Raw genomic sequence first — 22071 nt, forward strand, 5'->3', positions numbered from 1 at the left:
GATGTCGAAGTCAATTTTGTTTTTTAGGTTACGAAATGTTAGAATCTTTTATTCCATAATTAGAAGCAATAAATTTACGATAAATTCAATTACTTTTTTTAACGTAATTTATGTATAAACTAATTTATTTAAATTATATTTTATGAAAAATATATTCTAAATGAAATATTAGGGTCATGTAATCCACATGTTTTGAATTCTATGCTATAAGTTTTTCATATATATTATTTGATTTACATAATTTATACATAAATATCATTTGATTAGGCAATTATTTTAAGTAGTTAACTTAACAACCACGTGTAGTTGAACATGAAAATTTCAAATTCGATTTTTTAAAATAAATAAATAAAAATAAACAATTAGTTTCAACAAATTTTATACTTTACATACCAAAACCAACTTTTCAATCATAGCACGGTACGATTCACATTGAAGTTGTGATTGTGTGCCTCTTTAGTCTTCAGTTCATAGATCCACTTGGCCTCTTTTCATTGATTAAAGGAGTACATGTGCCTGCTTTGCACTTCTTTTATTTATTATTTGTTTTTAGTTTACAAATTGGGTGTTTTTTCGAATGAAATGAGGAGATTGTATCTAAATTCGAACACAGGAAATATAACATCATGCGATTTAATTTGAAATTCACAAATTTTATTATTCATTAAGCAATTGATATTTTGAAAAATATTTTACACTCATACTTGCGCTTTCTTAATGATGGCACTAGAGGAAAATACCAAATGGCCTGATATTCATGTACATTTCAGAAGTACGTTCCATAAGATTTAATCACATAATTGGCCCTTGAAGAAAAACTCAGCTAAACTCCAAAAATGTACTAGATAGTGGAAATATCAAGGGAATCCTTTTTTTGTGGACTAGTATGCAAAACGGCAAAGGAAAAAAAAATATATGCAAAACGGCAGAAACTTCAAACCTTTATTTTTTTGTGAAAACTTCATACCTAATTAAGAAATGGAACAAGCTATATCATACACATAGAACAAGACTAAAATCAACACTTTTGATAAATGAAAAATATTTACCTAAACCGGATATCCACATAAAATTTTATATATTTATATTTTGAATTCATGTGAATCCGATTTAAGTAAGAATTTCTCTTTAGATAGATAAATCTTACTTATAATTACTCAATAATTGAGTACCAGTCTTACGACACAAGATGCGGGACAAGTCATTCATCACATAAAAACACAGTCAATTAGCTGGATATTAAAGTTAAAACACTTGAGAAGTTACTAATGATGGCAAGCAATGCAGAGAAAATAATGGCCTAATCTCACCGTTACAAACCGTCAAGGCAACGTTATATCGACCCTTGAGATTGGCCTTTTAGTTTCCACCTTTAATGAATGCATATATAATTGTCACGATGCCCATTTACTTGTCGTTGCTTATGTAATTTTTTGACCCCTACATGTATATATATATATAATTCATATCCTGTCCAATAATTTTATAGTTAGTGAAAGAAACAAACCTCTTATCTCTGCGATGACATGCAAGACGTATCAACTGAGCATATGACTAGTGCAGGAACAAACGCCCAGGTTTTCAGGCCCAAGCTGTGGCTGTGGGGGCGTGAGAGAGAGAGAGAGATACCAGAAAGAAAACATTTTCTTTCATGATGCAACATTCTGAAACAAACCCATCACTATTACAACCACCAGTACCATAGATAGGATGAAACAATAATAAAGTAGTTCACTTAGTGAAAAAAGTTTTATAATACAATTTTATTGTAGTCATTATAATGTTGGTCTCATATAGGTCACACATGAACCACAGTCGTATTCAATAATTTTTTGCATTCATAAGGCATATCATACAGAGTCCACACAAAAGTAGAAACAAGTTTGCATACCAAAATACCGAGGATCATAAATCAGCACATCTTTGCTTCAGAGTCCACAAGGAGAAGAAATATGGCCCAAGCCCTCACTGTTCTTGTTTTAGCCTTTTGGGGATAAAGGCATCAGTTAGAGCAGATTCAGAGATAAAAGAAGCCATCAAAAGACGCACAGCCTGTAATATGAAACATGTTAGCAAGCGACCAACAACAGGAATAGGTAGATCTTTATAGCAGAGTTATCACAATATATTATGGGTAACCATACTACCAGAAATTGCAGAGCTCATATTCTTTTGTAAACTTCCTATGCTAGCACTCCATTCTACTAAATAATCAAATTGAAGAGAATTCAGTTTGGAAAGTTTTGAAACCCTATCAGAAATTCAAACTACATTTGCTTGTACCAAGAAGGCCGGAACATCCACTGATCAAAGTAATTACAGGTTAACAATAATGAACAAATATGAATTATGAACAACTACAAATTCTTGATTGGGGTAGGGTTGTAGAGGGGGTTTCTTGCCAGTGCTCTTGGTACTTCCAGGAGAAAAAAGAAAACGAATATCTCATGAGACCTGGCTGAAAATTTTTTCTCAACTTCTTAATATATGCAACAAACTAGCAACATCTGCAGTGCAAGTACCCAGAATTAAGTTATGTATTTGTTGCCAAATTAATGGCTTTTTATATCATTCAAGATATCTAATTGCTTAATTGAGGTGTGGCTGAATTGAATGACAAGAAATCTTCATGAAAGAAAATAAACAAATATTTCTAAAACAGTGCTAGCTAACATGACCAGAAGATCGAATAATAACAGGGTTGATACTCAAATTTTATGGTAGAACATACCTCTTCATTGCCCATATGCAAATGTGCTCCTCAATATCACTGAAAGGTACCTTCAATCTGTTCAAAATAGACAAACCTGAGACAGGGGATATGGGTGTTACTCTCAGATCGCCGGTTACTGTGAACATTGCAGGTTTCAACACAAATCCTCCATTGCTTGTAGCTTCCTTGTAAGCTGGTGCTTTAGGATCAATCATGGTTAAAGTAGTAAATGTCTTGCCAGTTGGTTTATGACTATAAATATAAGAAGGATCATCTCTCGACCAATAGTACTGCTCTTCCTCCAAACCAAGTAGCTGGTTCTTGTAGGCAAAACCAGATGCCACCTTGGGACTAAGTAGAGACTCTTTGTGGTCATTTGACTTGAAGTATTTCTCAGTATCAAGTTCCTCTACGCTATCATATAGATGAGTTATGCATCCTTTGGAATGATAAGCACGCAACCCGAGTGGAAAAGCAAGGAAGCTGAAAGAGCAAATCAACAAAATCTTCCCCCGCTTCCGCAAAACATACAATCTTCTGGGATTTGCTAAGCAAGAGCCTCACACAAATTTTCGTATTTCCGTCAGTTACATGTTCTCCTATCTTCTGTTCACGGAAGCACCCTCCACCTAAATTTTCCTTCCTTGATTCAGGCACTTGTTTTTGCTTCAAAAGAATTTCTGTCAAAGGTGTCTTTGATTCCAGGGAGCCCTTCAGCAGATTCAAAACCTGCTACAGTAAACCAGACCGTAAATTGACCCTTGTAACAGAAATAATAATAATAATAATAATAATAATAATAATAAATCCTGTCGCAGCTTATCAATTTGTTAGTAATTACCTCTTGTAATCCAACATCAAATGTCCTTTCTTGTATAGTGTCTAGATCCATGATTCCAAGCTTGGCTAGCAGAGAGAAGCTAGCTGCAGTTGATGCAGGCATCAACTCTAATTCATCACTTATTATAGGTCGGGTGAGTCCTCGAACAAACACCCCTCCATCTAGAGGAACAGCAAATGTATTCTTTGACTCATTTGCTTTCCACAATCACAACGGCTATATTTTTTATGACTAAACTTGTGCTTAGATGTCAAACATCCTAGGTCCCCGCAATAAAAGTAGCTTACAGGCGTGGTCCCGGTGTCAATGTTCAATTTCAGGTACCTGCAGTGATTTGCAGCCCCATTCCGAGGATGTTGAAGCATTTCCTTGCATGAACTAGTCCTGAAACGCCCGATATCGAGATTTTTAACACTTGCATACAAGTTGTTCATGCAACCAAGGGTTGGAAGTTGACTATGTGTGAGCTTAATGATTGTTCCCATGGGCATTGTCAAAAAACTGAGAAGTACATCGATAAAATCTGAATCCAATTCAGAAAGTATTACTCTGTTTTTCTCCTTGTCTATCACTGCCTTCAACTTAATAGATTGGCTCCCCATTCTTGTTTAGATGGTCCAAGGAAGCCCACAAAATCTGTTGAAGCATAACAGAAGTTCAAAAAGAAAAAGGGAAGGTAATAAACAAATATTTATGGTTTATATCAAAATGATGTTTTATATAGCATGCTTCATGGAGCAAAAGCAAAGAAACGTTAAATATCCATTACTTTACTTCCATTCACATTCATTCTTGTTTCCTTTGATTGAATGCATAGTGAGAAGTCCAAGTGATCATTACTCATCTGTTAAAAAAATGTGCTCTTTCATTTAAGCATTCTAACAAATGCCATTAAAACATACAAGTCAGTGATCCAATGGCTGTATAATAGAAGCGAAGGGTAGGGTTCGATCCCCAATCCTCAACCCCATCAATATATATATATAAGCACAAAAATCCTAGATTAACATGAAATCCGGAGAATTTGGTCTCTTTCTGCTTAAGCTTTTCAGTAAGATTTGAGCATTTCCATTGCAAGTGCGGAAATGAAAGTTACCTTAGCATAAAATTGTTGTTGAAATCCACCAACGAACAGTCCAAAGTAAGGTTAGGTGGTGAAGAATGATTGATTTGAGAAGAGAGAACGGAAGCAGTGGATTTCCAATAAGTGCATTAAAGGAACTCCTTAACTGAGAGTTAATCTGCATGCTTAAACTTCCAAGGTTGACTCAGGTCTTAAGTGGAAAAGATAAATCACTAGTGGAAGGGACCGCCTGATATGAGAATCAACGGTTAGAGATGCACAGTAGACCAGAACCAAAAAATATATACATATATATATAAATGAAAGGTGAAAATAGACGCGAGAGTTCGAGTAAAAAATTAGAAAAAAAAAAAAACCGTAGAAAATATTTTTTCAAACACAATTTATTTTCTAAATAAATGGGATCTTAAAAATTTAAGTATTTTTAATATAGAATATAAATTTTATTTTTTTTCTCAATTTCTTTTCAACTAAATATAAAATAACGGAAAATAAATTTATATTCCTTTATCATTTTACTTCCCCACACAGTGAGGAAGCCCTGAACACTCATTATTTCATGGTTCTGGGCTTTGAGTTTTCTTGTATTTTGTGAAGTTACGATGCCTAACTTAACATTGCTATGTTTCGGTAGATGACTTTTCTTATTTGTTAATCTAAAAAATTTGAGTTCATTCATTATAGATAAAAAAAATTAATTAAAGTAGATTATTGTGAAATTATTAATTAAAAAAAAGGTTAAACGTAATGTTATGAACTTTAATACTATTGAAAAGGTTTTTTTTTTTTTTAAACTTTTAACACTTTATTTTTTTAGTTTAAGTGTTATTGGATATATTTGTAATAAACATTTTTATTAAAAAGTTTAATTTTAACTTATAAACTGTAAAAATAAGTTTATCTTCGTAATTATAACATTTTATGACTTAATTAATTCAATATATAAGTTTAGAAAAATTAGAGATGACCAACTTTTTATTTTATATTTATAATTTTATAAATTAATTTGACTAAATTAGTTATTATATTTGTATTATTTAATTTTAAACTTTCATAATATATATTATTAAATAAAATTTTTAATAATAAATATATTTATAAATATTTATTACTAAACATATCAAATTTTATCAGTAACCTATAAGCATTTCCATAGAAACATTATTATTTCAAATTTTAAATGCTTCTAAATACCTTATAAACTAATTTTTATCATTTAAAAAAAACTAATTTTTATAAAATAAGCTAATCAGTCTCATAATATGATGTTTTTTACAAAAAGCTTTGTACCATTAATTAAATAATTTATTTTTTAATAAAAATAATATATCATAAATTAATTAATAAATCATTATTACAGCTGAGAGTAAAAATCATGAGATAAAATATTTTACAATTCAGTTATTATAGAACGATTCACTAAGAAATCAGAGCTAAAAATTGAGAAGTACGGAGATGATTCTTTTCATGAAATAGAAAAACCCGTAAACCAAAACTTCCACCGTCAAGCTTCGTGTTAAACACGCTAACGCCGTGATCTACCACCAAGAAAAGAGAATCAAAGGCCAAAACGCATAGTTTTGAAATTTCATTTTCTTTAAGCAAAAACATTTTCTTCCCTCCAAAATTTTCTTTACATCTGTTTCTCCTCTTCCTCACAGGTCTGTTCTTTTTCTTCTAGCAATCAAGGAATATTTTCTTCACTTCAACATAGATTATTCTGCTCTCCAAACCTCTATCGCTGATCAATGTCTTCCTCATACGCATAATGCACGCCCTCCCGCTCGCACACGCACACTCACAGACCGCTGCTGTATCGATTCTTGGATTTTAAACTTTTTTTAAAAAGAAGTATATTATAGGCGAGTTTTACTGTGAGGCAATATGGGAGATTATGGTTTGCGATTGCACAGCGTTGCTTTTATTTTTCTTTTCAATTTTTGTAGCTTTTCGTTTTCTTTTTTTTTTTTTTTAATTTCTTTGTTATTATTGTAAGAGCTCAGTTCTACAATAATTATTTTAAGAACTCGCAAACTCGTTTATGTATCGTTTCTTGGATTTTAAACCCTGAAGCTCCTACATTTTCTTCTATAATAAAAGTATCTTAAGGTGTGTTATACTGTGAGGCAATATGGGAGTTTATGGTTTGCGATTGCATAGCGTTGCTTTTCTTTGTCTTTTTAATTTCCTTTGTTATTATTGTAAGAACTCGTTTGGGTGCCGGTAAGATGGATGCGGGAATTGGAACTTAATCTGGGTTATAACCTACTTAGCTAGGTTATTTTACATGCAGTGAATGCAAATTTTATGGTAAATTATCTCTATATGTGCATATGTTTAAGCAAACATATATAGAAATACGAGTACTGCTTTATTGAAATCGTGAAGTTTATCCTTTCTCTTGAATGATTATTTGTGAATAAGCATAACCTAATTGAGATTTTGGAGAAATGAATTGTATGGTAACAATATGACATTTTCTAATTTATATGATCTGCACTGTTAGGTTGCACAGAATTAATGCTTAATTTGAGTTGAAGCAAATTCTATTGCACCATGGGGTTTGATAATGAGTGCATACTGAATATACGATCTCTGGCTAGGGAATTTTTCTGCCCTGTGTGTCGTCAGCTAGTCTATCCAAATGAAGCATTACAGTCCTCATGCACCCACCTATACTGTAAGCCATGTTTAACATATATTGCGAGCACTACCCGGACCTGCCCGTATGATGGCTACTTGGTGACTCAAGCAGATTCCAAGGTTCTCTATTCCTGATCCTTTAGATGGCGTCAAATGTGCTTATATGATTATTTTTTGTTTACTTTACTTCCTGATACACCGTTTTTTGGCAACTGCTAAATGCAGTCTCTTATTAGATCAAACAAAGCTCTTGCTGAAACCATTGGCCGGATAACAGTTCATTGTCTATACCATAGGAGTGGATGCACGTGGCAGGGTCCTTTATCTGAGTGTACTTATCATTGTTTTGGATGTGCCTTTGGTTATTATCCTGTTGTGTGTAATTGGTGTGGAATCTTAATAGTTCACCGTCAAGCGCAGGAACATGCACAAAATTGTCCTGTGAGTCTGAGAAGGATTTTTATTTTTTGAACTGGCATTTCCATCTGTGGTTGCATCCTTGGTTGATTAGTTTTATTTGTATTTTCAATGACAGTGTGCTGTTTGGGATACTACAGCCCGAGGGACATCACCTGTTGATGATCGGAACCAGGCTCAGACATCTCAATATTATCAAACCGCAGCATCCTCATTGCCTGGACAAGGTCTAAATCAGAAAGCTTACCAAGCTGCACAGCACCAGACTGCAGTGCAGGCCACTGTGCCCACAGCAGAACTGTGGTATCAACAGCAGCAACAATATCAACAGTACGACCAGCGGTATCCAAGATATGCTTATCAGCAATACTACCCTTATCAACAGCAAGCAGTTCCATATTATCAACAACCTCAGCTTTATCTGCAGTCTGAGGTTCCTCAACCCCACATTCAACCTCAGTCTCTGCTGCAAACACAATGGCTATATCCCCCACAAGCCCAAGTTCACACAGAGGCTCGTTCTCAGCTTCACCCTCAGTATCCTTTTCCTCAACCTCAACATTATTCACAAGGCCTTCCTCAAACACATGCTCAGCATACTGCGCAGCCACTTCCACAACCCTTCACTTCTCAGCCAAACCCGCCATTGAACCATCATCTCCAGCCTCAGCTACAGCATTCACTGGCCCTTGCAGTAACAGGCCATATCTCTTATCCCCAACCAAACCCTCAACAGCAAATGCCGCTGGGAGGTCCACAACATCCTGCACAGTTTTATCCTCAAGGTGGGCATCAACCACAATCACATCTTGTCCGAATGCAGGGTAAGTTCCCTCAACAACCTCCCCTCTTGCATCCATCGCAATCTCATGGTGCAAATCAAAACCCTCAAAAACCTGGTTTGCTACCTTCATCTGGTCAAGTTCCTAGTGCTCCTCCAGCAGAACAGCAGCCAGTGCATTCCCATGCTCGCCAACCTGGACTTCCTCATCAACGTCCTCTTATGCAATCAATTCAGCAACAAGTTCATGAGCAGTGTGTGCAGCAGCAGCCATTTTCTGGACCAGTGCCGAGTTCAGATCAGAATCAGGTGCTTCAGCAAGGTGCTTACATACAGCAACAACAGCATGTGCATTCTCAAATACATGCCCAGGGGCCATCCTCATCATTTCAGCAACCTTTTAGTGCCTATCCATTGCCTCAACATGATGCTGTATTACCACATGGCACACACCCCTATCAAGCCCATAGTCATGGAGGAAAGCCAATGGTGCCACCTGCTGGAGTGTTAACTCAGCCACATTCATACTCATCTGCCAGCATGCAGGTAACGGCAATGGAGGTTGGTGCAGGCCAATCAGGAAATGCACCAAGTATCAACAACCAAGATCAATTGTCTTCTGAGCAACAGTCTGGGCCTACTTCAAGACAAACGTGTGAGGGACAAGGGGATCATACTATTGAGAAAAGTTCAGTAACTGAGTCCACTCATAAAAATGTCACAAGTGATGCTAGTGATTTGGATGTTGCTTCTAGTGTTGGAGCTGATGCCGGTGAGGTAAAAACTGTAAACTCTGGAAACACTTTGAAGCCAGTGGATGATGACAATAAACCCATGGGTGATGTTAAGAATATTTCAGAATCTCTTGGCGCCGGGAATGAAGAGTATTTGATTAAGCAGGTGAAGAAAGAGCCAGAAGAGACCAGTGGTGACCAAAGAGATGTTTTTAATATTGATCATAAAAGAGTTGAAGATTCTGTGTCAGAAGACGAGGAAATGAAGGATGGGCCTCTGTTGAATTCTCCTCAATTGGAGGAAGGTGAAATCCTTGAAGACCATAATATGTAATTGCGTGACAGGAATATGACTTCTCAACATCCTGGAGGCTTTCCTCTGCATGATGAACTTTTTTCATAATAGACTTTTTCAATCGGCCCATCTTTTTACGCTCGAAGCAGACAACAAAAGGACCGAAAGTGCAGCGGAAAGGTTTACTCAGTCCTCTTTTTTGGATGTAGTGAGATCATGCTCAAATGTACAGATGTAAGTAACGATTCTTTGCTCATTGGCATTGATATTCTTGAATTTTACTTTGTCAATAGGATACTGCTTTTTACTCCAAAATATTCTGTAGTTGAAACTATGTTAAGATGGTCTTTTTGATTTGTTAGAAAACTTGAAATGCTTAGAGAACTTATGCTTGTTGGAAGCTTTAGAGGCATAGAGAACACTTTGTGATTGTTGGAAAGTTGAGAGGCTCAGAGAATTCTTCATGATTGTTGGAAACTGAGAGGATTAGAGAACTTTAAGACTTTGTTTAGTTTCGGAAACCGATCCTTGTTTTCCAAAAGATTATCCTAAGAAAATTGCAAAGTGGAATTTGGTGCTTAGTTGTAATTTGTAAATGTTCTCCAAATTTTCTAAATTTTAAGCTAACCATGGGACACATGTTTGGATAGTTTTTGAACTAAGCAGGGTTAAAAGTTTCCTTTGAGAAGGTTCTGCTTTCTTTTCCAATGACTTGAATTTGGGTTCAATTTGTATTTTGTTCATCATTTTCTTGAAGGCTTTTGCTCCTCTTCTCCTGCTTATCTCTTAGTAACCAGTCAGAGTTTCTCGGAATGATTTAGCTTCAAATTAATTTTGAATTGTTTTGCCTTTATCATGACTCAAGTATGGTTGTCAAAAGCCTGACTGATCAGTCGGGTCGGTTTAATTGAAAATCCAATTTTAGTCCGATTCGATTTGTTTATAAATTCTTAATTTCAGAGAATAGATTTCAATTGGGTGTTAACTGACTGGTTAACCAACAAACTTTCAAACCGTCTTGTTTAAATTAGATTTTTTAAACCGAAGCGATTACTTTTAACAAAATATAATTGCTAATGTTTGCAACAAGGATCCAACCCTGTAATACCAACATAAAATTCTATCAGTTCAACCATTAAGGATACCAAGCTTGCTGTTATCTTTCCACAACTAAGGAATATGTAAAAATGACATTAATATAAGTAATTATTAACATATAGTAACCGATTATTTATAAAAAAAAAAAAAAAAAAAAACTTTTTAAAGTGCAATTTAAAAAATTAATAGCATATAATAATTTATTTTATTAAAATAAATTATGATATATTTTTATTTTACTATCTTTTATAAAATAAAAAATACATAAATTTTTTAGTTATTTTGTTATAAAATTTCAATACATTATTATTTATTTTTATTAGATATTATGAAATTTTCATTTTAAGTATTTTTAATTATATAAAATTGAATATTATTATTTGAAATTTTATACTATTTTTTAAAACATATCTGAAAATTTAAGTGAATTTATTTTAATAATTATTTATAAAATATATAAAGCAATAATTAAAATAAAAATATTATTATTAATATTATAATATTTATTTAACAATACTCTGATTAAATTTCGTTTTAATCTAAGTAGACCTTAAATCTTTAATTCTTTCCAGTCACTGTTTTATTGACCGGACTGGATTTGAAAACATTAGACACAAATAATTTAAATAATTTGCTAAATTTGAAGTGAGGAAACGAGTGTACTAGTCTAATGAAATTCCTGAAGAGAGGGCCAACCTAAAAGATTTATTCAAAAGTAAGCCAAACAATATTGTGGACTCATACATGAATAATTAACTTGCATATGCGTTCAAATTTTTAGGTTTTTATGTGGCTGCAATTTTTATTTGTTCAGTTGTATACTTGAGACGCAAAAAACTTTGTTCCTACTAACCACTGTATTGTGGTTGAGTATTGTGTATAGAGAGGATGGGCATTATGCCATTGTGGAACTGGTTTTTGAGATTTATTTGGTACACCTATTGATTGGATCATGTTTTTTTCTTTCACCTAATCTAGGGGTACTCTAGTTGGTTTAAATTGATACAGGAGGATGCATATCATGATTTTATAATATTTAAATTTGTCTAAATCCCTTTTTTTTTTTTTTCGCTCTCTGAGCAGTCTTCCTCTACCATCCCGAGCAGGGAGGCCATCCTTCTCAAACCAACAAGTGAATTTGTCCTCTCCACTATCGTATTGAATGTAAATATTACGTTTATCTTTGTGTTTTTTATTTTAAATTTGAATTGTATAGAGAGAATTTGTAATATTTTAAAAATAAAATAAAATAAAATATAAAAAAGAGAGAAAGAAGAAAAAAGATAAATTAAATTTTAATTTAGAGACACGTAACTCAATACTAACCATTTAAATAAATTAATTTTATAAATTAAAAAAATTAAAAAAAAAAGAAAGAAAAGAAAAGAGTAGAAGAGGCCATTTTCTTCGAAAAAAAAAGGAAGAGAATTCCATTCATCCATCTCCATCTTTTCCCTAAAAATTTTCTTTTCAATTCTACTCCATTTTCTTCCAATTTTCCACCTAATTTGCTAGCGCATCTCATCCAAGTCCGTTCCCTAGTTAAAAATTCAAGGTAAGAGGAAGAATAAGGAGAAAATTCAAGGTTGAGGGAGAGAGTAAATAGTAACCAAGGGTTTAAAAAATTAAAGGTACGTTAGGAGTTTTAATGTTGGAATGTTTATTATCATTTTTATGTGAATATTTATGAGAAATATTATATTAATATGATTTATTTGTTTATTTTTTATGAAGAATAAATGAAAGTGAAGAGTGGAAACTCTAAAGGGAAAGAAAGGAAGATTAGAAAATTTTAAACTTTGTGGAAGCTTTTGGAAGGTTTAAGGTTTGTACTCAACTTTATTTGAATAAATTTAATAATTTGTTAATTAGATTTTATTTAAAAATTTTACTATCTTAGTAGAATTAGATCAAGTGAATAATATTTTAGTTATATAGTATGATTAAAGTTTGAAGAAATAATAAATTTGATAAATAGGAAATTTTGAAATTAATATGTAATTTGAGCAAAACTCAAGTTATGGATCAAGTGGATTGTCTCTACTTTTTTTTATAGAGATGTAATTTGGTTAAGATATAGTAATAACAATAATAAAAAAATTAATTATTAGTCTAAATAAGAAATATTATGTGAAACGTTGTAAATTAGTTAAGGTCGAAAGAAAGTTGTTGGATATAAATAAAAATTAAAAGAAAAAGAAAAATGAGACATGGTATATTGTGATAAATAATAAATAAATAAAATATTAGATTATAAAAAAATAATAATAAAAATAATAATAGTTAATTAATTAAGTATTAAATTATAAATTTATAATTTATGTAATTGAATTAAATTAATAGATTTACATGATAATGTCTAAAATACAGTTATAATATGATAAAGTATTATAATTTGAATAATTGAAAATTACATTGTATTGAAAGTTTTTGTCCCCCTGTTTAAATGTATAAATTATTTAAAGTTTGGCCTTAGTAAGTTTGATGGGAATTGTGAGTTAGTTTAAGGGTGTGGCATGCCATATACAGATCTGCAGTACTGCACTACAGTTACACTGATTTTTAGGATACAATGAGGTATCCTACAGTTATAGACTCGGCTTTTGAGCCATACAGTTATTTGACACTTTGTGCCCTACAGATACAGTTTCCTTATCTGACTTAACAGTCCCATTTAAATTTATAGGGGCAAAAAAAAAAAATAAATAAATAAAAATATTAAGAGAAAATAAAACTTTTTACACGACTGAAATTAAAATTTGTATATATGTGAAATAATAATATGATTTAGAATTGTTTCAAATTATTTGTTATATAGTTTATTGTTATTTGTTTGATTTATTGTTGACAAATGAATTTTGATTTACATGATTTGTTTTATTTTAAAAAAAAAAGAAGTTGAGCACCACTAAGCAATTTGCTTAGCGCGTTTATTTTTTTTCGCGCCGGAATTTATTTTTCCTCGCACAGGTTGTAGATTCGAAGGAGTAGTAGATCAAGATCTATATCAACCCAGTTAGAGTTACATCATTAACTATATTGAGGTATATTTTATAAATATTATATAAAGTTAATTTTGGAAATATGGCATATACATAAGGTTTTAGAGATAAAATTGTATATGGTTTAAATTAGATATATTTGAAGATTTTAATTTTGATGTAAATATGAGTTATTAGTATAAGTTTTTATATTGAGATTAATGAGATGGTTTATGAAATGTTTGATTTAAGTTGAATTTGTGTTGATGTTAAAAGAAGTATAGGGTTAAGGTTGAAGTATATAGAAGTGTGATATTACTATTCACAGGTGGAATTAATCCCATATTTCAGGGGAAACTCTACCCGATTTTCAGTTAAAAAAAAAGTCATGAATTACATTATATAAATTAAAGTAAAAATAAGAGAACTGTTATAAAATGTGATGTCTCCGGCTCGGTTAATTAAATAACCGGGTAGGGGGTGTTACAGAATTTTCTAGAGATATGGTCTTTTTTGGATTTGTTTTTAGTTCATCATTCGACGCTTTATCGACTTCTTTTTCCTTTGCATTAAAGCGTTCAAGAGCTCTGCTTGGTTTTTTTCTCTTACGCGGTGACGATGTAGGCTTGTTTGCTTTGGTACAAGTAGCCTTTGCTATTCCTTCACCTTTGAATGTGCTTATGTTAGCGTGTGACTCGTATTTTTAATAAGTTTTTTTTAGCCATTTGAATACTAGTGGAGAGTTTCACCCATTCTTCAACTTTGATTTTGGGTTTTTTTTTTTTGACTTCTTTTAGTGAAAGAGTGTAGTTGTGGTACTTGATGGAGTATTTTTACAATATTTTTAACAGTGCTTGAGTAAATCTACTTTTTAAGTTTGGCTTCTGAAGGTTTTCAAACAATATTCGGTAATCAGAGTTAAGCACTCAGTAGAAGGCTTCCAGAGCCTTCACATTTGCTAAGGTTCTTAGGATTTTGGGTTTCAAACATGTACTTATTTGGTTTTTGGGTCTTTGATTCTTTTTTTATTCAAGCCGCTATGTTTGTAATTAAACTGAAATCAAAGTTCATTATTAATGAATTACATTAAAAAGGAAAAAACCTTGAATTTTCTTTCAAATCAATATATTGCAATAATATTTTGGCTACTGAATGGGATATGTAGTGTCACTTGTAATTAAATTTTGATTGATCATACTAAATTCTTATTTTAATGTGGTTGTTTTAACGAGTGGAATAATTATTATGTGTGTACATAGTTATCCCAATTCTCAAGAGAATAATTATCAAAAGTGAAAAAGTTTGAAAATCTGTTAGGAAATATTCACGTGGTCCTTAGCATTGGCTCAAGTCTTAATGGTTGTTATATAGAGAAAAAAGAGTTTGACATGCTAGATAAAGGAGAATACTATGATAGTGGAGATTCAAGTCATAAGGAGCGAGAAGGAAATTGGCCTTTTTACCCAAACAGACAAATGTTTGCACCAATTTGTAACTTTTTTAAAGAAATTTTAGTGAAAATTGAAATTTTATTAATCAATTGACAACATTATACTTTGAGATATATGTTTGTGCATGCTTAACATAACATGATCTTGTTTAAAAAATTCTCATCCATGAACATGTATCTCAAATATTGTCAATCGATTAATTAAACTTGAAAATTTAGCTTGAAAGTTTCGGATAATTGTTGAAAATTAAAATATTTATATAAACATATGGAGTTCGCATAAATTTTTTGAAATTTTTTTAATTCAATTGATCGTAGATATTGTAAGTGTTAATAATAATTACTTCATGTGATTGATTGTTATAAAATTTTATATTTTAAAAATTTTTGTTCCACATAGAAAAACACATAAATATTTTTATTAAATTTATAAATGAGTTTTTATTATTGAAATTGTAAAAAATAAATAAATAAAAAGTCTGAACCGTAATTTGCAATGTCCCTAAGAATTATTTAAATATTTTTAAGTTTTAAAAAATTTTATTAATTAATTTTAATTAATTTTTTGTTATAAAATTTTAATTATTAAATATTTATTATTTAAGAAAATTTATTAATATTTAATATATTAATTTTAAAAATTAAATGAAAGTGTCTCTAAATTTTAAGAAAATCTAGTAATTGTTTTTTTTTGTATTGAATGTATTTTTAAATTATTTATTTAAATAATTTATTCATTTCATTTTATAATTTTATTTATTTTTATTATTTTAAAATTATAAAAAAAATTATGATATGAAAGAGATATAAAAATGGAAAGGCAGATTTTTTTTTTTCTAAAATGGAAAGGAGAATTTGTAGCAACACTACTGGGGTACTCGCAGAATTTAAAGGGACACGTGTCAGTGCGGACCGTAATGTGATAGGAGACAAGGGGGAAAGCCTTAAAACGGCGCCGTGCTCCTTTCTCCAACAGTCAAACCAACGGGCGGCTCGGTTGCCTCCAGCTGTATCTCTAAATTTGAAATTTAAAACTTTTGCCTGCATCCGTTTTTAACCGTTGCTATTTTAGAGCCTCGAGACGAGACAACCCTAGGGTAGATTCAAAAATACAACATTGAGAGGCAAATAAAAAATAAAAAAAATAAAAACAAAAACAGAAAAAGGGTGCCGTTAAACCTAATCTTCTCCTCTATAAAACCTATTCCTTCCCCCCTCCCCCCCCTCTGCATTTCACCATCTCTCTCTCTCTCTGTCTCTCTCTCTCTCTCTGAGCAGTGAATTTCCAAACCCTTGCCCTTTCAAATACTTAGAAAAAATGCGTGAGATCCTACACATCCAAGGGGGCCAATGCGGTAACCAAATCGGAGCCAAGTTCTGGGAAGTTGTCTGCGCCGAGCACGGCATAGACTCCACTGGTCGCTACCAAGGCAACTCAGATCTTCAGCTTGAAAGAATCAATGTCTACTACAATGAGGCCAGTTGCGGTCGCTTTGTGCCTCGTGCTGTGCTCATGGATTTGGAACCTGGTACAATGGATAGCATCAGATCTGGTACTTATGGTCAGATTTTTAGGCCTGACAACTTCGTGTTCGGCCAATCTGGCGCTGGTAATAACTGGGCTAAAGGCCATTACACTGAAGGTGCTGAGCTTATTGATTCTGTTCTTGACGTTGTTAGAAAGGAGGCTGAGAATTGTGACTGTTTGCAAGGTAAATTACATGTCTAAAGATTTTCTGTTCATGAAGTTGCATGCTTTTTTGGGGGTTTTATTTTTTTTAATGGTTTTTGTTTTTGATTTCTGATCAGGGTTTCAGGTGTGCCATTCTTTGGGAGGTGGTACTGGATCTGGAATGGGGACACTCTTGATTTCCAAGATTAGGGAAGAGTACCCAGATAGAATGATGTTGACTTTCTCGGTGTTTCCCTCTCCCAAGGTATCTGATACAGTTGTGGAACCTTACAATGCCACTTTGTCTGTCCATCAACTAGTGGAAAATGCAGATGAGTGCATGGTTCTTGACAATGAGGCCTTGTATGACATTTGCTTCCGTACACTGAAGCTCACTACTCCCAGCTGTAAGCTCATCTATAACCTTTTTTTGGCTTATTTTTGGGCGATTAATACCTGTTGAAAATTTCAATTCTGATCATGCTTCTGATTGTGTGGGGTACAGTCGGTGATTTGAATCACTTGATATCTGCAACAATGTCTGGAGTTACATGCTGCCTGAGGTTCCCTGGTCAGTTGAATTCTGATCTCAGAAAGCTTGCAGTGAACCTCATTCCATTCCCTCGTCTTCACTTCTTCATGGTGGGTTTTGCCCCTCTTACTTCCCGTGGCTCACAGCAGTACCGAGCTCTAACTGTTCCTGAGCTCACCCAGCAAATGTGGGATGCAAAGAACATGATGTGTGCAGCTGATCCAAGGCATGGTCGTTATCTGACAGCATCAGCTATGTTCCGAGGCATGATGAGCACAAAGGAGGTTGATGAGCAGATGCTGAATGTGCAGAATAAGAACTCTTCCTACTTTGTGGAGTGGATTCCAAATAATGTGAAATCAACTGTTTGTGATATCCCACCTACAGGACTTAAGATGGCATCCACATTTATTGGCAATTCTACATCCATACAAGAGATGTTTAGGCGTGTGAGTGAGCAATTCACAGCCATGTTCAGGAGGAAGGCTTTCTTGCATTGGTATACAGGGGAAGGGATGGATGAGATGGAGTTCACTGAGGCTGAGAGCAACATGAATGATCTGGTTTCGGAGTACCAGCAATACCAAGATGCAACAGCAGATGAGGAAGGATATGAGGATGATGAGGGAGAATATCAGGAAGAATATGAGTAGATGTTTCTTTTGGGGCCTTAACTTCCAGTTGCTGGTCTCTTTTGCCTAGACTAGGAAAGAAGAAAGAACATTTTATGTAATTTCTCATATATTCAGCAGTAAAACTTCCTTCTTATTCAGCCCGCAAATAACTTGTGCATTTCCAAATTCTGGCACTGCAATTTAAAGAATGATGCAATTATATGCCAAATTGACCAAGTAGTAAACAAAATGCTTCCCATGGTAGCAATATAAACACATCATGAATAGATCATATGAACTTCAACCTATGGGTTTTAAATTAATACTTAATCAATCCACAGTAATACCCCCTGAAACCTCCTCAACCCGCAGATTGAATGAGATTTATGCTACTCAAAGCAACATGCTTGGCCATAGAATACTGGGTTTAGTAGACTCTGTTCACAGGTTAATAGCTTAAGATTATTTGCTCATTTGTTTAGAGAATCGTGTCATACGCTTAATGATTCATGGCAAACTCTTTATGCAGTTAGAGCGGGACTTTGTTAGGGACTTGCTTCCATTTCTGTTTGCCTTGTCTCCTTATTTTAGTCATATAATGCATCCTTTGTCTGTTTTTAACAGTCCTAAAGCAGCTTTTCTTTTAGAACATATGAGAAAAATCTGTCGTCAATGGTTTTAGTTTGTCTTTGTTCAAATTAATATTTGTACCAATGGAAGTGCCATCAGTCATTAACTTTGATCCTCTCTAAAAAGTAGTTTATTCTGATATGGCTTCAGAGTTGGTCTGATTAGTATTTAATACAGGAATTCCTGCTGACGCTCCCAAGAAGATAAGTGCAGTGAGTTCATAAGCGTTGCTGGCGATACATTCCAAGTTTATCAAAATCATTGGAGAGCAAGCCAACCTCACCGAAATCAACAGAAACTGCGCCGGAGATTGAAGTTTAGGCAGCTTGATCCAGTTTCCTTTTTTATGGAGGACCAGTAGCCTGACCATATGAACCAGATGCCTTTTTCAGGGTTGATTACATGAATTTAAGAGTACGTTTTTGAAACGGTTTGTCATTGGGATGTCTACTGGGATCTTCGTTAAACGATCCAGTTAATTTTCTCATTGGGATCTTCGTTAAACGATCCCAAAACAATAGAAACATGAATCTTTAGTCAGCTTATTTGAGCATTCTTGCTTTAGTTCTTTTTTCTTTTTTCCCTGTAGATGGGGATGAGAGTCGAACTCTGAACAGCCGAAGAGCTCCCTTATATGCCCTGTCAACCATTTCCATCAAAGGGTGGTGGCTTGCGTTAGTTCTTTAAGATCTTGGAATGGGATTTTCAGTTCTCTCTTATGATTATTGAAGTAGTAGAATCCCACTGATCAAGAATGAAATTTGTTTCTGAACTTCGTTTTTCAATATAATCTGATCATGAAGAAAACAAATGGTTTATAATTGTTAAATTGGTCCTCATTGTGTGAAAGTTATTTTGTCAAATAAAAGGATCCTGCAAGGCAATTGGTGTTAAACGGCTTGAAAACCATTAGGAGTTAAACCATAAGATCCTAAATTGTTTGACAAAAATAAACAGAGTTCAGTAAATTATGTACATTTATTCGTTACTGGGCTATATTTTTGATCCAGAAAGTCTTAAAAGGAAAAAAAAAAGATTCCAGTAACCAATACTATTGCTGCCGAATGAGAAGCAAATCCCCATTGTACCAAACAAATTGCGTTGAAAAATTTAAATTCCTCTTTGATCAATTTCTCTCTCTGCTGGCTTTCTCCATGATCCCATCACACAAAATGACATAAATGCATAAATTTCTTGAAATTTTTTAATAGAAAATAAGCTCAGAGTAGATGAATAATCCTGAAGCAACAGCTGGCCGATATTTACATAAAGCAGAAAAAAAATCCTAATGGATACACGTACCAAAAAGCAAAGATTCAAACGAAGTTGATTTTCGTTGCCACCAAAACACAATACCTCCAACTCCAAGGGCTTCAATCTTGTTTTATGTTCGCCATCATATTCCTAGTAACTAAGAAAAGTTAAAGAAGAGAACCAAAGATAATAAAAAATCATTGACCTTCAATTTATCCTCATATAACCTCTCTATTATATAAACACAACCCACAAAGCCTAATGCCACACAAGGCCTTATTATCACATTTCTGAGAACCGAGGAGCTCGTAGTTAATCAAAAATGGCCTTGATCATATTCCTTGCTATGTCTCTTCTCCTCCATGGAGCCCTCGGTAAACCCATTTCAAGAATTTTTGCCATTTTCTTTCTTTATGTAAATCTATAAAACTAGTAACTTTTTTTCTTCCTTTGCGTGTGTTTTGTTTGATGTATTGTTCAGGTGAGCTTGTATGTGAGCAATTACCTGTTGAGCTCTGCTCATATTCAATTGCATCTTCTGGGAAGCGATGCTTGTTAGAGAATTTTGCAACGAAAGATGGAAAGGTTAAATACCAATGCAAGACATCAGAAGTGGTTGTGGATGTAATGCAGGAATGGATTGAGAGTGATGAATGTGTTAGTTCATGTGGACTTGATAGGAACACTGTGGGTATCTCATCAGATGGTCTTCTTCAGCCTCAGTTTTTGGCTAAACTTTGCTCAGACGATTGTTACCAAGGTTGCCCCAATATTGTTGATCTCTACTTAAACTTGGCCTTGGCTGAAGGTATTTCTTTTAGTTTCAATTAGTAAATAGTTCCTTTCTAATTTCCATTATCAAATCCAATTACCATCTCCATATAAAAATAAGGAGGTTGTTTATATAATATTAATCTGCAAGTTAAGAAGTTCAGAAACATTACCAGCTTAATGTCATATTTCATTAAAATAAATATTTTCTTATATTAAATCAAAATTCAGATGTGAACTAAAATTATCAGTAAGAAGATAATAATCTAAATCCAATGATTATGTCCAAATTTACCAATTACCAACAGCATTGTTATACAATAACATAATCCATTTTATGTACTTACAGGAGTTAACTTGTCTGAGTTCTGTACCAATCCTCGCCGTGCCTTGTCGGCGACTAGTAGTTCTGGTTATGCAACCCCAGGTCCAGTCTCCGCCACAGATTATCCGGCTGCTGCTCCGATCACTGGTGATGCGGACCCAGCTTGTGCGCCTTCTGCCATATGATGTTGTTGATCAGTGTGGACTTATTTAGGTCATTAGTTGCTCATATTTGTATGAAAGGAAAGGAGTGATTTTCTATTGTGACGTGCTTGTTTAATTAAACTAATTAAAATTACTGCAAATAAACGTTCGATTCATTATTAGAATAATGAATTGAACCTTTTTTTAATAAAAAAATTCCAATTATATGCAAAACATGATCTCCATGCATTTGCAAATTGTTTCTCTACAATTACAAACAAGCCAAAAATAAGTGGCTTTAACATGTGTAAGCTTCTCTTGGTAAGGAGTTCCCATACCCATACCCAGCGGCAGAGGCAGAGAATTATTGGCCTGTGGATTTTTGGTTTGAGTGTTGTGGAGTGCCGACAGACAAGGGTGGCCAGCTGAGGCTTATGGCCAACTGGACAAGATTGGCAGTAAAGTACAAGTGTTGTCATTTTTCAGGCACTTCTTATCTCAGTAATGGCCTAACGTTAACCTCCCAGCAACTATTCTCCTTTTTATCTTTTGATCTAACAGTCAACTTTTGACATTTTTTCAATTATTTTAATATGAATTTTGGAGATATTTTATTAAATAATTATTTAATTATTTCAAAATTGAACCAACTAATTACAATATAACATCTGGTTCTTATCTTGTTTTCCCAATTAATCCAGAAATTAAATAAAATGATGTTTGAAACTCTGCTAAAACTTTAGTGGTTAACAGGAGCTAAGGCTAGGACTTGGTGTTCACAAAAAATAAGCCACATCAGATATGGAGCTGGGGAAAGCAGTAAAAAAATATCAAATCATAGTGGGAGAGCCATTTACAAAGTTTCATTTTCTGTCAAATAATATACAACTCTAATGGAACATGAGAGGGGGAATAATTTATTTATTTTTTTTTATAATTTTACCTTTTTGTCTTTAGCGTTTATGTTTTTCGTTTCTTAGGTAATATAAATAAATATTTTATTGCTGCATCTAATTAATATTGAAATTTAAAACACATTAAATATTATATTATTTTATAATTATATTTTCTCTAAACTATTAACTTTTATTCA

General features: G+C 33.3%; 3 protein-coding genes and 1 long non-coding RNA gene across 7 annotated transcripts; 3 read left to right on the forward strand and 1 right to left on the reverse strand.

The window, feature by feature from the left end:
* Positions 1-289: 289 nt before the first annotated feature.
* Positions 290-4873, reverse strand: LOC110617526. Of its 4 annotated transcripts, none has more exons than XR_002488395.2 (6): positions 4651-4873; positions 3555-4190; positions 2732-3442; positions 2148-2201; positions 1892-2052; positions 290-1664 (listed from the first exon to the last, which is right to left on the reverse strand). It is a non-coding gene; the product is annotated as an uncharacterized LOC110617526 (long non-coding RNA). The 4 variants fall into 4 exon arrangements; XR_002488406.2 differs by having other exon boundaries at positions 2148-2204; XR_006351825.1 differs by lacking the exon at positions 2148-2201 and having other exon boundaries at positions 291-1664; positions 4651-4872.
* A 2321-nt stretch (positions 4874-7194) lies between these two features.
* LOC110610279 (AT-rich interactive domain-containing protein 1A) lies at positions 7195-9893 on the forward strand. Its single transcript, XM_021750135.2, has 3 exons — positions 7195-7401; positions 7507-7722; positions 7817-9893. Exons 1-3 carry the CDS (start codon positions 7195-7197, stop codon positions 9545-9547), a joined length of 2154 nt encoding a protein of 717 aa, XP_021605827.1. The 3' UTR covers positions 9548-9893.
* A 6339-nt stretch (positions 9894-16232) lies between these two features.
* On the forward strand, positions 16233-18022 carry LOC110617699 (tubulin beta-8 chain). The gene is made up of 3 exons (XM_021760697.2): positions 16233-16749; positions 16847-17116; positions 17215-18022. The coding sequence occupies exons 1-3, from the start codon at positions 16356-16358 to the stop codon at positions 17892-17894; spliced, it is 1344 nt and encodes a 447-aa protein (XP_021616389.1). The 5' UTR covers positions 16233-16355; the 3' UTR covers positions 17895-18022.
* A 1935-nt stretch (positions 18023-19957) lies between these two features.
* On the forward strand, positions 19958-21212 carry LOC110629551. Its single transcript, XM_021776578.2, has 3 exons — positions 19958-20113; positions 20221-20547; positions 20860-21212. Exons 1-3 carry the CDS (start codon positions 20062-20064, stop codon positions 21018-21020), a joined length of 540 nt encoding a protein of 179 aa, XP_021632270.1. The 5' UTR covers positions 19958-20061; the 3' UTR covers positions 21021-21212.
* The last annotated feature ends 859 nt before the right edge of the window (positions 21213-22071 follow it).

The sequence above is a fragment of the Manihot esculenta genome, chromosome 1, assembly GCF_001659605.2.
Source record: "Manihot esculenta cultivar AM560-2 chromosome 1, M.esculenta_v8, whole genome shotgun sequence".
Taxonomy (NCBI): domain Eukaryota; kingdom Viridiplantae; phylum Streptophyta; class Magnoliopsida; order Malpighiales; family Euphorbiaceae; genus Manihot; species Manihot esculenta.

Bases quoted from the DNA above. Each gene is read 5' to 3' on its own strand.
- LOC110610279 (XM_021750135.2), top strand. From the start codon at position 7,195: ATGGGGTTTGATAATGAGTGCATACTGAATATACGATCTCTGGCTAGG. The intron at 7,402-7,506 runs GTTCTCTATTCC...TGCTAAATGCAG, and splicing joins TGACTCAAGCAGATTCCAAG to TCTCTTATTAGATCAAACAA. The intron at 7,723-7,816 runs GTGAGTCTGAGA...TTTCAATGACAG, and splicing joins AACATGCACAAAATTGTCCT to TGTGCTGTTTGGGATACTAC.
- LOC110617699 (XM_021760697.2), top strand. From the start codon at position 16,356: ATGCGTGAGATCCTACACATCCAAGGGGGCCAATGCGGTAACCAAATC. The intron at 16,750-16,846 runs GTAAATTACATG...ATTTCTGATCAG, and splicing joins GAATTGTGACTGTTTGCAAG to GGTTTCAGGTGTGCCATTCT. The intron at 17,117-17,214 runs GTAAGCTCATCT...TGTGGGGTACAG, and splicing joins GAAGCTCACTACTCCCAGCT to TCGGTGATTTGAATCACTTG.
- LOC110629551 (XM_021776578.2), top strand. From the start codon at position 20,062: ATGGCCTTGATCATATTCCTTGCTATGTCTCTTCTCCTCCATGGAGCC. The intron at 20,114-20,220 runs GTAAACCCATTT...TGTATTGTTCAG, and splicing joins TCTCCTCCATGGAGCCCTCG to GTGAGCTTGTATGTGAGCAA. The intron at 20,548-20,859 runs GTATTTCTTTTA...ATGTACTTACAG, and splicing joins AAACTTGGCCTTGGCTGAAG to GAGTTAACTTGTCTGAGTTC.